General features: G+C 36.6%; 1 protein-coding gene across 1 annotated transcript in view; it reads left to right on the top strand.

The window, feature by feature from the left end:
- Window positions 1-1,220: 1,220 nt before the first annotated feature.
- Window positions 1,221-13,405, top strand: part of PARPBP (PARP1 binding protein) — a 51,413-nt gene continuing 39,228 nt past the window's right edge. The window contains exons 1-4 of the mRNA XM_074162343.1: window positions 1,221-1,370; window positions 10,074-10,304; window positions 12,050-12,160; window positions 13,143-13,313. Of these exons, the coding sequence (XP_074018444.1) occupies window positions 1,221-1,370; window positions 10,074-10,304; window positions 12,050-12,160; window positions 13,143-13,313 (663 nt within the window). The remainder of the gene's footprint in view (window positions 1,371-10,073; window positions 10,305-12,049; window positions 12,161-13,142; window positions 13,314-13,405) is intronic.

Below are 13,405 nucleotides of genomic sequence, written 5' to 3' on the forward strand. Positions count from 1 at the left end.
AGCCGGTTGCGGGGCAGGGGGGTTGGGGGTTCTCCCCTTCTTCTTCGGGGGGTGTATGCAGCGGCTTCGCGTGGTACCTGAGGCCAGCGGAGCTGTTCGAGGCTGGGCTGTGGTGAGGGGTGGGGGAAGGCCTGAAGTGGTCACAGTCGGCGAGTGGGAAGGCGGGGGGAGGGGGGTTGTTCAGCTGGAGGAGCGGGGCGGTAGCAGCAACGGTAATGTTATCTCTCAGCGTTTAGGGGGTTTGTTTAGGAGGCTTTTTGGCTTGTTCGGGCTGTTTTGCTGGGTGGTCACTCTGACTGACAGACCTTGTCCCTTGGAAACCTCTCAGAGTTGCGGGGGGAGAGGCAGAAACTCCTCCAGAGAGATTTTTGTCTGTCCTATACTGACCTGCCCTTGCCCAGCTGTTTCATTCTCCACGGCCTGTGTGTTTTGTACATACCAACATAATACAAAGTAGGTTGTCCTGTGCAAGCATTTTGGAGAGTAAGTAATTGTATGAAATAAGGGGAAAGGTTGACTTTGTGTTCTGAAGGTAAATGGTATGAGTGCTGCTCCTATACTGTATGCAGTGTTTGGGAACTGTGTTTCAGGAAAGAGCAGACTTAAGGCAATTTTCTTTAAAGAGTCTTGTGTTACCTGTGTCTTGACAAATGCAAGAAGGTGAAAAAGACCAAGGCGTGAAAAAATAAAATTCAAAACTGATACTGAAACTCATTGCCAAAGGACATGGGGGAGATAATGACTTATGAAATGAAAAAAAAAGGAAAAAAGGCACCAACAGAGAAAGGGGCATTTAGAGATGTCTTTGTTAGTAAGTCGTCCTGATAGGCACTGCTCTGTATGTATAGCGAATGCAGATAGTATAAAAGACACTCTCTAGGGCATTCAGACTGTGCTTTCCAGAGACAAAAGACTGTCATGTTTGGGATAACATTTATTCTTTTATGTTGGCATAATGTACAAAGAAAATAAGGGGTCTTCATGAAGATGTGTCATACATGAGCACTTTTATCCCCTTCTCTTTATAGTTGCTCTGTCATAGTGAGGCAAGTTGCACTACACTGTCAGTTTAATGGGAAGAATTTATTCTAGGTACTTGATCTGCAAGAAGATAGAACAGGGTTTGCACAGGGTTTGGAAGGTGAAGATGCATGTAGGCCTCTTGCATAGTTACATTCATTTTTAGTTCTCTTAATTATTTCTATCTTCTACTCTAGACAATGATGTCTTTCCAGCAACAAATTTTAAACTTAATCAAGTGTTTCAGAAGACAATGGCCTTTATTTTCAAACTCTGAAAGGACTACTGTCTGTGGAGCAGACTACATGCTGATGGCATTACAACTGTCGATGGCTGAAGTCAATAAACAGGTTAGCATTCTTTCAGTTAGTTCTTGCTACTTAGTGGTACTAACTGAGGGTCAGATGCAGCAAGATGCTAAAATTAGTATGATTAAGCATGCTGTTGAATCAGGGCTTGGAAAACAAGATGCAAGACAGATGGGAGGATGGAAGTGGTTTCAGTGTATGTCCGAGTTCTAGACTTTAATGTTAAATACTAATGTATTTTTCCTGATCATGTAACTACTGTTTATTTCCATCAAATGTTTCTTCTGTCCTGTAGATCAGGGTGTGAGAACTATGGCATTTGGGATGCATCTTTTTTGTGAGTGTTCTGAGCGTGCTTGGGGATGACATGAGAAGACCATGAATATAAAACTGATTTGGTACAGGCTGCATGAGTTGTGCTTGCAGCAGTCTGTTCTTGTCTGCTGTTTTTCCTGAAGCTCCTGAAGTGAAGACCTATACATATAAGTTGTGAATGTCCACCCAGTACCAGTAGGAAATATACGTGACCTTCTTTGAATATGTACAAGATGTCTGTCAAATGATGAATACGAGATGTAACCCTTGAGAACCTCTGGAAGAAGCACTGGGGCTTGTCACAGCTGGAAGATTGGGCATTAGCAATCATCTGAAACATACCTAAAACTGTTGCAACATACAGTCAGGCCTTTGCAAGTGTCTCATGTAATGAGAACAATAGTCACTTTGATAACCTAAGGATAGCTTTTTTGGGTTGATAAAATCAATTATTGATGAAAACAAATTACCATTGTTGGAAGACTTACCTAGGTGTTGCATAGTAAATTAAACAAGTAGTATAAATCTTTTGTTTAAGAAAAAAAAAACAAAAACCAAACACCCCACAAACGTGGGGGACACAACCAAATCCCCAAACCAACAAAAAAACCCAAACAGAAAACCTGCTTCAGTTTATGCACTCCTAGTTGTAACATAATATAAAAAACAACTATCAGTTGTAGTGGAAGAAGCTTATATCTTGGAAGAAGTATTTCCAGAATCACTTTTTAAGTTAACTGAATTAATCATCGGAAAAAGCTTAGTCTAAATTGTCCAGAATAAACATGAAATATAAAACCAATATGCAATATATATTATATATAATATATTAACAGTATATTGCAATAAAACAATAAATATTACAGTGGAAATTAGAATCCTGGGAGTCTACATTTGTACTTCATAGGATGTAATATATTCCAGCCAGGATCCCAATGTCCTCACAATACCCATAGAGGTAAAACTAGAAAATGGTTGTGCATCAAAATGAACTCTCCAAGAACCAATTAAGGACAATAATGCAAAACTACCAGTGAAGGCAATCACTGTTTGTCACATTCGTTGTGATTCTCAAGGGAGAACTACAAACATTTTTCCAAACCAATCTCTGGGAACTCAAATGTGTTATTCTGTTGGATGCCAAAAATTACAGACATGATAAAGATGATATTTTTATGGTTCGTTACTACTTCTTTCCTAACAGCTTGCAATAAGCTTTTTCCTTCCCCTTGAGGTAACTTCCTATTCCACTATTCCACTTTCTCCTGTTTTTAACTCCTCCAGGAAAGATTCTTCCCCTCTACAAATATCTTTGCTTTCAGAGATGATCTAACAAAAATTAGAGCAATTATTTTCAACTAATACTATCTTGAAATATACTACTTTTACTTCAAATCTGAAGAAAGACCAAGTGCTCAAAATCTAATCTATTTTTTCTGATTATACTAGTTGGCCTAACAAGACAAAATACCAGTGTATATATAAAACTTGGCTTGCATATGTGGATTAAAACTATTTTAGCATTTGCATGTGTGGCCTCTGAAGTTCAATTTCTTCACTTGGATGTCCATTTTGATGTTGTGTTAGAGTAAAATATGGCTGTTTTATTTTGTTCTGTACCAGAACTTAAAACTAAGATGCGGAGTATTGCAGGTCTAGGCAAGTCCCTTGTTAAATCTCTGATTTAAGCACAATAATTTTGTATTGTTAACGTAACACCTGTAGAATAGGAGTCTATTATCATAGTCAATTACTGCAGAAAAATAACTGTACTAACAGGCTATTCATTGGCTGGATTAAAAAAAACCCACAACCTACCACTAAGCAAGAAAAACCATATTCTCTTTCTTTGGGAGGCTGGATAATTTTAATGGATTAGGTATTTTAACTGTTATCTCTATCTGCAGTAGAAATGAAAAATAACAAGGATTTTGGAGAACTCCAGAGAAGTTTAAAAGTCTTTCAATTTATTAGTCTTAAATTTCACCAAGAATGAGGGTAACAAACAGTGTGATAATCATTGATCAAATATCAGGGATGAAAGGGGCAGAAAAACCCTACAATTTGAATTCCTCTGAAAATGCTTTGTGTTGTAGCACACTTGTAGCCATATGGCATAAAGACAAGTGACATACGGTCTGCGGTGAAAGTTCATACCTCTTACCTAGACTGTTTAGTATAGATCTAAAATCTAGGAAAACTTTCAAGAAGAGCCTTTCTTAAAACTTGAAATAGAAATAACAATTATTCAAGCTGAAGTTTCAGTTGAGGGTAATTGCTTTAATTTGACTATGTTTGCACCTGTGCATCAGTAGGGGTAGGAGATAGTTATGAGGACAAATAATCACTTGTTATTTTCAGACCAGGACTTTTTTAGCTGGTAGTGAGAGAAACTGAGACATCGTTTAAAACAATTGTTTTTCCTGAGTCTGTGAATTTAAATTTTCAGACTCGACTTAAATGTTTTGTAAATCTCTCTTCTAGCACTAGGTCTGTAAGACTGGAGGAAGAAGTACTTCATTGTTGATTTTATTTTCCCCTTAGAAATTCGTTTGTCTCTTTCTGATTCTAGATTAAATCAGCTTTGGTGTGTGGTTTAGTTCTAACCTGTGCTTCCATGAGTGCATTTTGTACACTGTCTGAAGAATGTTATGTTCTGTTCAGTATCCTGTAATTCTTAAAATGTTTTCCCAAATAATCTTCTTTCCATGTTGGCAAATAAAGAAAAATGCAAAGTTGTTTTAGTGTTATTCCCTTAAACTCTTGTATATGTCTCCTTTTTGGTAACGAGACTCCTACCAAGCTTGTAGCAATTTTATATGATAAGTTGCTTGAAACATATTGTAATGATGCTACGAAGAGCCTTTGTCTTGCCTGTTCTTCAGTATGAATAATTTTTCAGAGAATTGCAGAACACTTGAGGTTGCAAGGGATCTCTGGAGGTCATCTTGTCCAACCCCCCTCCTCAAGCAAGGCCACCACGGGACAGTTGCCCAGGACCATGTCCAGGTGGCTCTCAAATGTCTCCAAGGATGGAGACTTCATAACCTCCCTGAGCAACCTGTGCTGGTGCTTAATCACCTGCACAGTAAAAAGGTGTTTCCTGATATTCAAAGGGAACCTTGTGTGTTTCTTTCAGTTTCTGCCTATTGCCTTTGGTCCTGCTACTGAACACCTTAAAAAAGAGCCTGGCTCCATCCTCTTTGCACCCTGCCTTCAGATATTTATATATGTTGATGAGATCTTCCCTGAGCATTCTCTTCTCCAGCTTAAACAGCCTCAGCTTTCTCAGCCTTCCCTCGTATGTGATATGTTCCTCTCCCTCAATCATCTTTGTGGATGATTCACTGGACTTTGTTGGACTCTCTCCAGTATATCAGCTTGTCTCCCTTGTACTGAGAAGCCCAGAACTAGACAGAGCACTCGGATCTGGTCTCACCACTGCTGAGTAGCCTTCTCTACAAAGGACAGGCTTTTTTTAAGAAAAAATTGAATTTTTGTAGGAAAAAGAATGAAGTAAAGAATCATACAATCATAGAATGGTTTGGGTTGGACAGGATCTTAAAGATCATCTAGCTCCAACCCCCTGCCATGGGCAGGGACACCTTCCACTAGACCAGATTACTCAAAGACTCATCCAAACTGGCCTTGAACACCTTCAGGAATATTAAATTGGATTTTTTTAAAAAGCAAATGATACACTGAGGCTGTTCTAATGTCTTTCTTATGCCCTGTGTAACCAAATCATAAGTAGTTAAATTACTGTTTCTTGTATTTTTGTGTTGCTTAGCAGCTGGGATTCTTTTAACTGTGTTAAGACTTGCTACTTAAATCTTGAGGCATCCTCCCTAATTTATCAATAGGACTTTCTTTTCTCCCTCCAAGAGCAAGAATGTGGTGTGGTTGTTTTTTTTTTCTTTGGTGTTTTTTTTAGTTTGTTTATTTTTAACTAATGATATGCTATATTTTCTATCTTGTTTTTATTACTGCTATGGTTGATAGTGTTGACTTTAGAAAGTAATAGTTTGTTTCTTGGATGAGTACAATTTTTACTTTGTTTCAGGATCCTTTTGCAACTACTGTTGTTCTGCTGTCCCATACATACTGAGCTCTCCAGCTCTCCTTAAACAGAGCATACCTCTCTCTTTGACCCTGGTACTTTACCCTGACACACACACCCCACCCCCAAAAAACCCCAGAAGTTCAGTCCCAAACAATTACCCATGTAAGGTATACTGGCATTTTTGTAAGCTTAGGATATTGGCCTCTAACTTCACTGGCTTTGCTTCTGGCAGATTGCAGTATAACAACTATCAGATGCTTATGTCTATACACCTGTGCTTATATGAACGGGTTTCTGAATCCGTGCATAGCACTGTCAACATTCACTGGATTGGGAAACTTAATCAAAATGCTGCTTTATACTACTTTAATATTCTTCATGTACCTCAGTTTGGGAACCTCTCTCTTGTATGAGAGGATACGCAAGCAATGAAGGCTCAGTATGACTAGCGATGATAAGGCTGCAGAATCACACAACTTGAGGGCAATGCCAGGCAACAATTCTGCAGTCTAGGAGTATGCCTGAAAAGAACAGAACTAGAGAACACCTGGGTAGTGGTTAAGCACAGCAGCCTTGAACTTATTCCAAAAATGGTTAGTGACCATTTGTTTGGGGGAGGCAGGAGAGACCATGATATTCCTGAAATACATGTCACTTCCTGTTCTTATAAAACAATTTTCTGTCAAAATAGAAGATTCTTTGCTATGTATTTAGCCCAGCAAAGCTTGCAATACCTGCAAAATACTAAAAAAAGGTTTCTTTAGGCATGAAATGTTACTATTGGATTTCAGATGCTCTAAAATAAGAGTCCAAGGGAACTTAACACACTGCACTACCAAGAAGTGAAGATGCTTTATAAGACTTTGTTTCTATGCCTATGAAACACAATACTTTCAATGTCTATCATGGAATGAAAGTAAGGAACTTTTTGAACTTCTTTAAGCTATTAGCCGGTTGGCATATACTTACTGCAAAACACTACATTATTTTTTTAATTAACTTTAAAACCAGAGACTCTTGACAAATTGACTGTATAAGTAATGAAATACAATGTCACAGTGAGCACTTGATCATGACGGTTAATATCTGGAGTGCAATTTTATTTGGATTTAAAATATTTTTGCAGCGGTAGTATAAACTTTGCTAATCTCTGCAGGTCCTTGATCTGGTGAGGAAAGGTTTTGATTTATTAGATACCATATCGAAATTGTACTTTAACTTGGTGCTTTTGGAGGATTTTGTTTCAAAACAAAGTGAGAAAACCACTTTTTATTTTTCTACAACCTACTGCTGTTTTGATATGTTTAAATTGGGTTATAATATGATTAAATCTTAAATTTTTTGAGGGGCTGAAATGGAAAACAAGTGTTTTTCAGAAAACATATATGCCATGTTAATATTCTGGTAATCTGAATGCAAGTTCAGAGTGCTGAATTATCATAACCTGTGCACAAACTAGAAGGCAAAAAGTGCTCTGAAATTCATATGCATGAATACTTTCATTTTCACTACTAGTTCTTTGTCTAGGTGATATCCAGATAGTTCATACTCAGGACTTCAGAGTCATAAATGTAACCAGGCCTATTGGGAAAGTTGTGCTAAGTATGCTAGAACCCTAAGGAGGGATCTTTTGGTCTGGAACAACTGAGATTATTGGAATTGTTTCTGACCTGTTTTTGTACTTAGTTTTGTGTTTGGTTGCTACTGGTGTTTTTAGGTAATTATTTTATCCAGATTAAAGTTGCTTAATGTGAAAATGTCATGAAATAAAATAAAACCTCTGCACTAGTTCTGTCGTTATTGACATAGCGAAACAAGGCTTGTCACTCCGTCACAGGGCATTTATATCATGTTACATAATGAATTACATGAGCTTATAATATTGCTTTTTTTTTTTTCTGCCATATACTGGGGAATGCTTTAGATGCCGGTAGTATGAACTCTGTTTGAAAACTTCCTACTGTTGCAAAATTACTTCTTGCCTGTGTTCTGAAGTCCAACAAAAATAGAAGGACCTCAGCTGAAAAAGTTTAACAGCAAGAAGTGGGGACTGGTACGTAGATCAAAGAGCAGGGTATGGATGAAAATGGAGTCTAGTTGTGAAAGAGGAGGGGATAAGAGCAAGTAGTAAGGAAGTCACAGATTTCAGGGGAAAGAGGAAGTGGTGGTGGGGAAGTTGATACTGGGATGTTGTAGAGTATAGCAGTATGGAAGGTCTGCAGTAAATATGGCTATGAGAAAACAGAGATTGTAGTAGACCTTGGATAATAAACGAAGATTTGGGAGCAAGGTGAAAACAGGTACAGAATATAATGAGGTATGGGTGTGTAGGGAGATGAGCAACTCCTAGCTAGAGTTTTGGAAAGACACAGAATAGTACAGGAATGAAAGTCTGGAGTCAGTGTTCAAGAGATGAAAAACAGGTTAAAAAGTAATTAGTGAATAAAGAACCAAATTCTGAATTACAGAGGCCGGAAATACATATGTAATCCTGCATCTGAAACCCTGTGTTTTGTCACTGTTAGCTTTAGCACAATCTAATTAGTAGCAGAATTCACTGCTATTATGTATTTTCACTTGTGTAAGTAGCATCTTAATGCAGTTCTTTATTTGTGTGCATAGCTTGTTTTACGGAGATTGAAACTGATTTTTCTGGCTTCCTCAGCGTTGCAGTCTTTAACCATCGACAATACACTCATCTCCTTTATTGGCAGCCACAAGGGACAGGTTTGGATTTCTTGCAGCTCCTTGTACCCCTGTGCTGAACTGGAAAACTTAATTAAAACATGTGATGCTCAGTGAGCAGATTCCTGCTCCCTCCCTCCCTATCACAACTGTGAATCACTTGGTTTAAAAAACAGTACTTTACTGAAAGTAAAAAAGGAATGTCAGAGATTAAACAAATGGGATTGTGTATTATACCTAATTATTTCTTTCTTAGAATGCAGCAATAACTGCTCTCTCTAACTTCTTACTGATGCAATTGGATGGTAGCTGTCTTGCATTCTACTTCCTTCAGTAACACATCACTTGATTTGTGACTCAAGTAACTGAACTTTGTCACTTACTCAGCTTGTTCCTATCTGCTGTGACACTTTCACCTTTTTGTTTGCTACTTGTGCCCTGCTCCCATACTTGTAACTTCCAAGCATACCAGGTTTGCTAACTGCTTTGGTTCTTTAGTTAGGTCTGCTTCATAAATGAGATTACATGTAGCATTATGGACTATGTAGTCTCTCTCATTCTTAGTCTCTTGTGTTCTCCCACGTAGAGATAATTTTTAAAGAAAAACTTATTCCCTTTTCTCATTTTAGTTTAGAACTGCACAACAAAATGGCAAGCTTATTGCTTTGCAATTAAGTGTTCACTCTTTTAAGAACTTAGGCGTGATTATTTAATACACCCCTACATATAAATGTGGTAATAGCAGATGTCTCCACTTTGTAAATCCTTTGGAAAAAAAAAGGTATGATAAACTAATGTGTAAATTAAACATGATTTTAGTCATTCCCCTTGATACGTTTTCTGTTTCTGTCCACCCAAGGTCAACAGAGCATTCCTCTCAAGAGTTGGAAGGGGAGTAGGGGACTACTAACTGTGATACAAGTCTCTTAAATTACTTCATGATAAATTTGAAACTTCTTTTTTGCCTAGAAAAGGAAAAGGTTCTTCAATTGCTAATAAAATGCTTTTGGTTATTTTGCTCCCCATGTATTTTTTGTCACTTACCCACTTTATCTGCTCTTTTAAATTAACTTTCTTTAATGTAATCTAATAATTTTGACAGGGAGAGTGGGCCAGAAGCTGGGTATAAGAGTGTAGCCTATACTACATAGTTAATGTTAGATATGGTACTAGTAATGGATAGCTGTGCATTGCTTTAATGTATTTCTTAGATCCATGTAGCAACACAATGTTATGCTAAAGTATAATTGTACTGACACAGGAAAAAAGGCTCATATTTTTTGAACATGGCATATGTTTTCTCAGATTACTGCTTGAAGCAAGGTAACAGAGCTATATTCACTGCCTTTGGGATGTAAATGCCTGGCATGCTAAAAACTATTTCTGCAAATGAATTACTTTATGGAAGCAGTAGTCCCGTGAAAATAAATTGTCTTTTCTTATGAGTGAAGTTCAGTATACATACCTGGATTTTAAAGATCAGGAACAACTACTGCATATAACAAAACTCAACTGTAAAGGCAAAGTGCTGGAAGAAATTACATTATAAGTAAAACTTTGTTTATTTTAAATGTAGCTGTTTAGATTATAATTTTATACATATGTATATAGCTTGTTTTAAAGTTATTTTTAAAGTTATACCAAATACAAAACAATATTTTTGCTTTTTTCTGTTCTCTTAGCAACATGGAGATTTCACAGTATCACTTAGTGATGTGTTGGAAACTTGGAAATATTTGTTACATAACAAACTGGGATTATCATATGAAAACATGAAAGAACCTGAAAACTACGCTGACCTAAAAAAAGCCTATCATGCCTTCTTAGCAAGAAGCAATATGTTAGATCTAATAGACGTATGTCAGAAGTGCTATAGTCTTGGACTTGTATCTGAAGATGAGAGCATAGCCCCTGTAAGTATTTTGTTTGTGTGACCTTTGATATTGTTTTGACATATTTTTTTATTCCAGTTATAGATTTATGACACTTCTAAATATACACAGGAGCTGTGAATTATTCACAAGTTACTTTGCTCTTCTATTGGGGAAGCAGATGAGTTTAAATTACTAAATCTTTTAAAGAGATCTTAAATTCACTCAAATGATTTTTTTGTTGTCCTGCTGGATGGGTGGGTCCCACAGCTTTTCTATGAGTATATCACTCTTTGCCAGAAATGGAACTGAAAAATGGACTGTAGAGATTTGATAAGACTGGAACAAAGTTTAGTGATTAGCATATGTCATGGAGTTTTGGTTGTATGTTGATATGCAGTCAAAATATTTTTAATGGTTATAATTTTAAAAATACCACACTCCTAAAAGCAAAAACTTCCGTATACTAGATGTAGTTCCCTGTTAGATTTTTCCAGAAACTGGAAGAGGTTCCACTTCAGCCGCTCAGTCAGCAGCTCTGTTGCAGTTTATTGCAGCTCAGACGTTCTTGTGACACTGCATGTGAGGCATGCCCTAGGCTGGAGAAGTTCCAGTGTGTATTCCACTCTTAGACTATGGAAGTCTATAAAAATGAATTTGATTAATCTCAATGTTATTAGATAAAAAATTATGTAAGCAATAATCAAGATAAGTTTGAAACACAAGCATTCCACATAATTTTATTTGATTCTGTGCTCTCTAAAGCATGGAAAGGTCAAAAGACAAAGGATACTTAAAAAATTAATGTAAATTGGAATTAGATGCCCACATTTCTAGCTTGTAACAAAAATTAGAGAGGAGTTAATTGTCTGCTTTTTCTGCCCATTCTCAGCATTGCAGACTTTAATTACTGTTTATTTCACCTTGTGAATTTGATGTATGATTAATTATATGGTCATTTTAACATGAGGCAAGCTGTATCAGTAACCGACAGTTAATTGAACTGAGGTATATTATGAACATACCATGAATAACTAGTTACAGCATGATTAAAACTGTTTATCTTCTAGCCTAGTAAGAACAAAAAGCTTTCTCCATGAAAAAGCAGTCAAATATTGGAACAGGTTGCCCAGAGAGAATGTGGAATCTCATCTTTGGAGATATTAAAAACATGGCTCAGCATGTCACTGAGCAATCTGGTCAAACTGGTCCTCCTGCAAGCATGAGTTTGTACTAGATGATCTCTATAGGTCCCCTGTAACCTAAATTGTTGTATGATTCTATGACAAGTATGCTGGTAACCAGATTGCCTGCTTCCTTAAAGGTTCAGAGAACCTACACTTAAATGCTCATGTGATTATTAGGTACAAAAGAGATTATAAGGAGAACTGTAGTTTAGGAAGAGCATGGAAAGTGTGATTTTTCTAAATTATTTTATTTCTTCCTGTTTTCATGGCAAAGATAGAGAACCTGGGTGGGTTAATGAGCTCTTACTAAACCTGGTATAACATATTAAGTGTTCTCCAAAACATAAGCAACTGCTTTTAGTGCAAGTATATTAAATAACTATTTGAGATATCTTTTCTAAATTAATTTGAATCTTACACCTCATTTCTCTACTGAAACAGTTGTACTATTAAAGACTATACCCAAAAGTAGGTTGTAAGGGCTGCATTAACCTCAAAACACGAGCAAACTGGTGGAGATATAGTTTCACCAGGTTTTAATAGTACTTTTCCTTTCTAGTCATCTTCATATTTAAGTTTATTCCAATCTTTTTATTAAAGGTTCAACTGTTGGAATTTATTTCTGGCATAATGAATGTACAGGAAAATAATGGTTCTGCTCTTTCTACTCCTTCTACACCAGTCAACAGACAGGGCCAGGAGAATGGGAAGGTAAAAATTATTTCTGTCTCTTTTGTGATGTTCTGTATATTTTGAAAAGACGAAATATGACATAGTTTCCAATTATTGGTATTAATGTGTTGCTGATTTAAAAAACTAGAACATGTGTATTCAAACTCTGTATTGCTTGAGTATATTGTAGGTGTGTTTATGGGGTTGTGTCATAAAAATATGACTTGCTCTTTTTTTTCTCTTAAATCTGTCTTCTCAGACTGTCACATGTATGTTTGTTGGTTGTTTTTTTTTACTGCCTACATTTTTGTTCTATACATCCAGTTGAATAAGAATAAATTCCATAGCAAATATAGGTTTTCTCATTATCTTTCCTTTTGTTAATGGCCTTTTCTTGTCTTTGTTTTCTTTGCTTGTGACAAAACTGTAAATTTTTCAGTTCTGGGGCTGTTGTTCTTACAGGGTCCAGAACAGTGCTGCAATATAAGCAATTAAAATTGTTATGTTCTGGCTATGTGGATGGAGCTGTGTCACAATTTATGTCCAAACTCAATCAGTGGAGTTTCTGTGATTGATATCCCCTGGTAGCCAAGGGGGAAAGCTACTGAATCTGACGCAGAGCTGGCAAGTTGTTTAAAATCTTAGCCTATTTGAAGTTAATGACAAATCCTTAGGTGATTTAATAGTGCTGGTATTTTGTCTTGGGATAGAAAAGGAATATCTGTGAAGAGGTTTCTAAGTAGAAATTGATAGCCAATTTTAATAGCTAGAGATCCAACCCTCAAATATTTTATGAATATTCAAGTACAGTATACATAATTTTAACATATGAATCATGCTTGCTTTTGTCAATACTTCCAGAATCCCCATATATAACGTAGCATTTTGAAATTATGCAAGGTGAAATTCTTACATACCAATAGGATTTTTGGAAGAGTATCTAATTAGTTTTAAAAATAACAGAACATAATACATAATTTAGCAACAGGATGATCAATTTGTGTGATGTTTTCTTATACAGGTGACAATCCTGGCAAAGAAGTGTGTGTGTTCATATTTAAGCCTGTTGGTGAATTCTAAGGATGACTTAGCATTGGCTCATATTCTAAACATTCCTGACAGAGGACTTGGTAGAGAGGCCTTCACTAACCTAAAACATGCCTCACAGGAGAGAAAAATGTCCATTTTCCTGGTATGTGTGTCAAATGAAACTTGCTGTAGATCAAAGGCAGTGAAATAGATCTATAAACATAAAGTGTTGCTTTAATCTCATATGCAAGACTG

This window comes from Numenius arquata, chromosome 2, assembly GCF_964106895.1.
Source record: "Numenius arquata chromosome 2, bNumArq3.hap1.1, whole genome shotgun sequence".
NCBI classification, from domain to species: Eukaryota; Metazoa; Chordata; class Aves; order Charadriiformes; family Scolopacidae; genus Numenius; species Numenius arquata.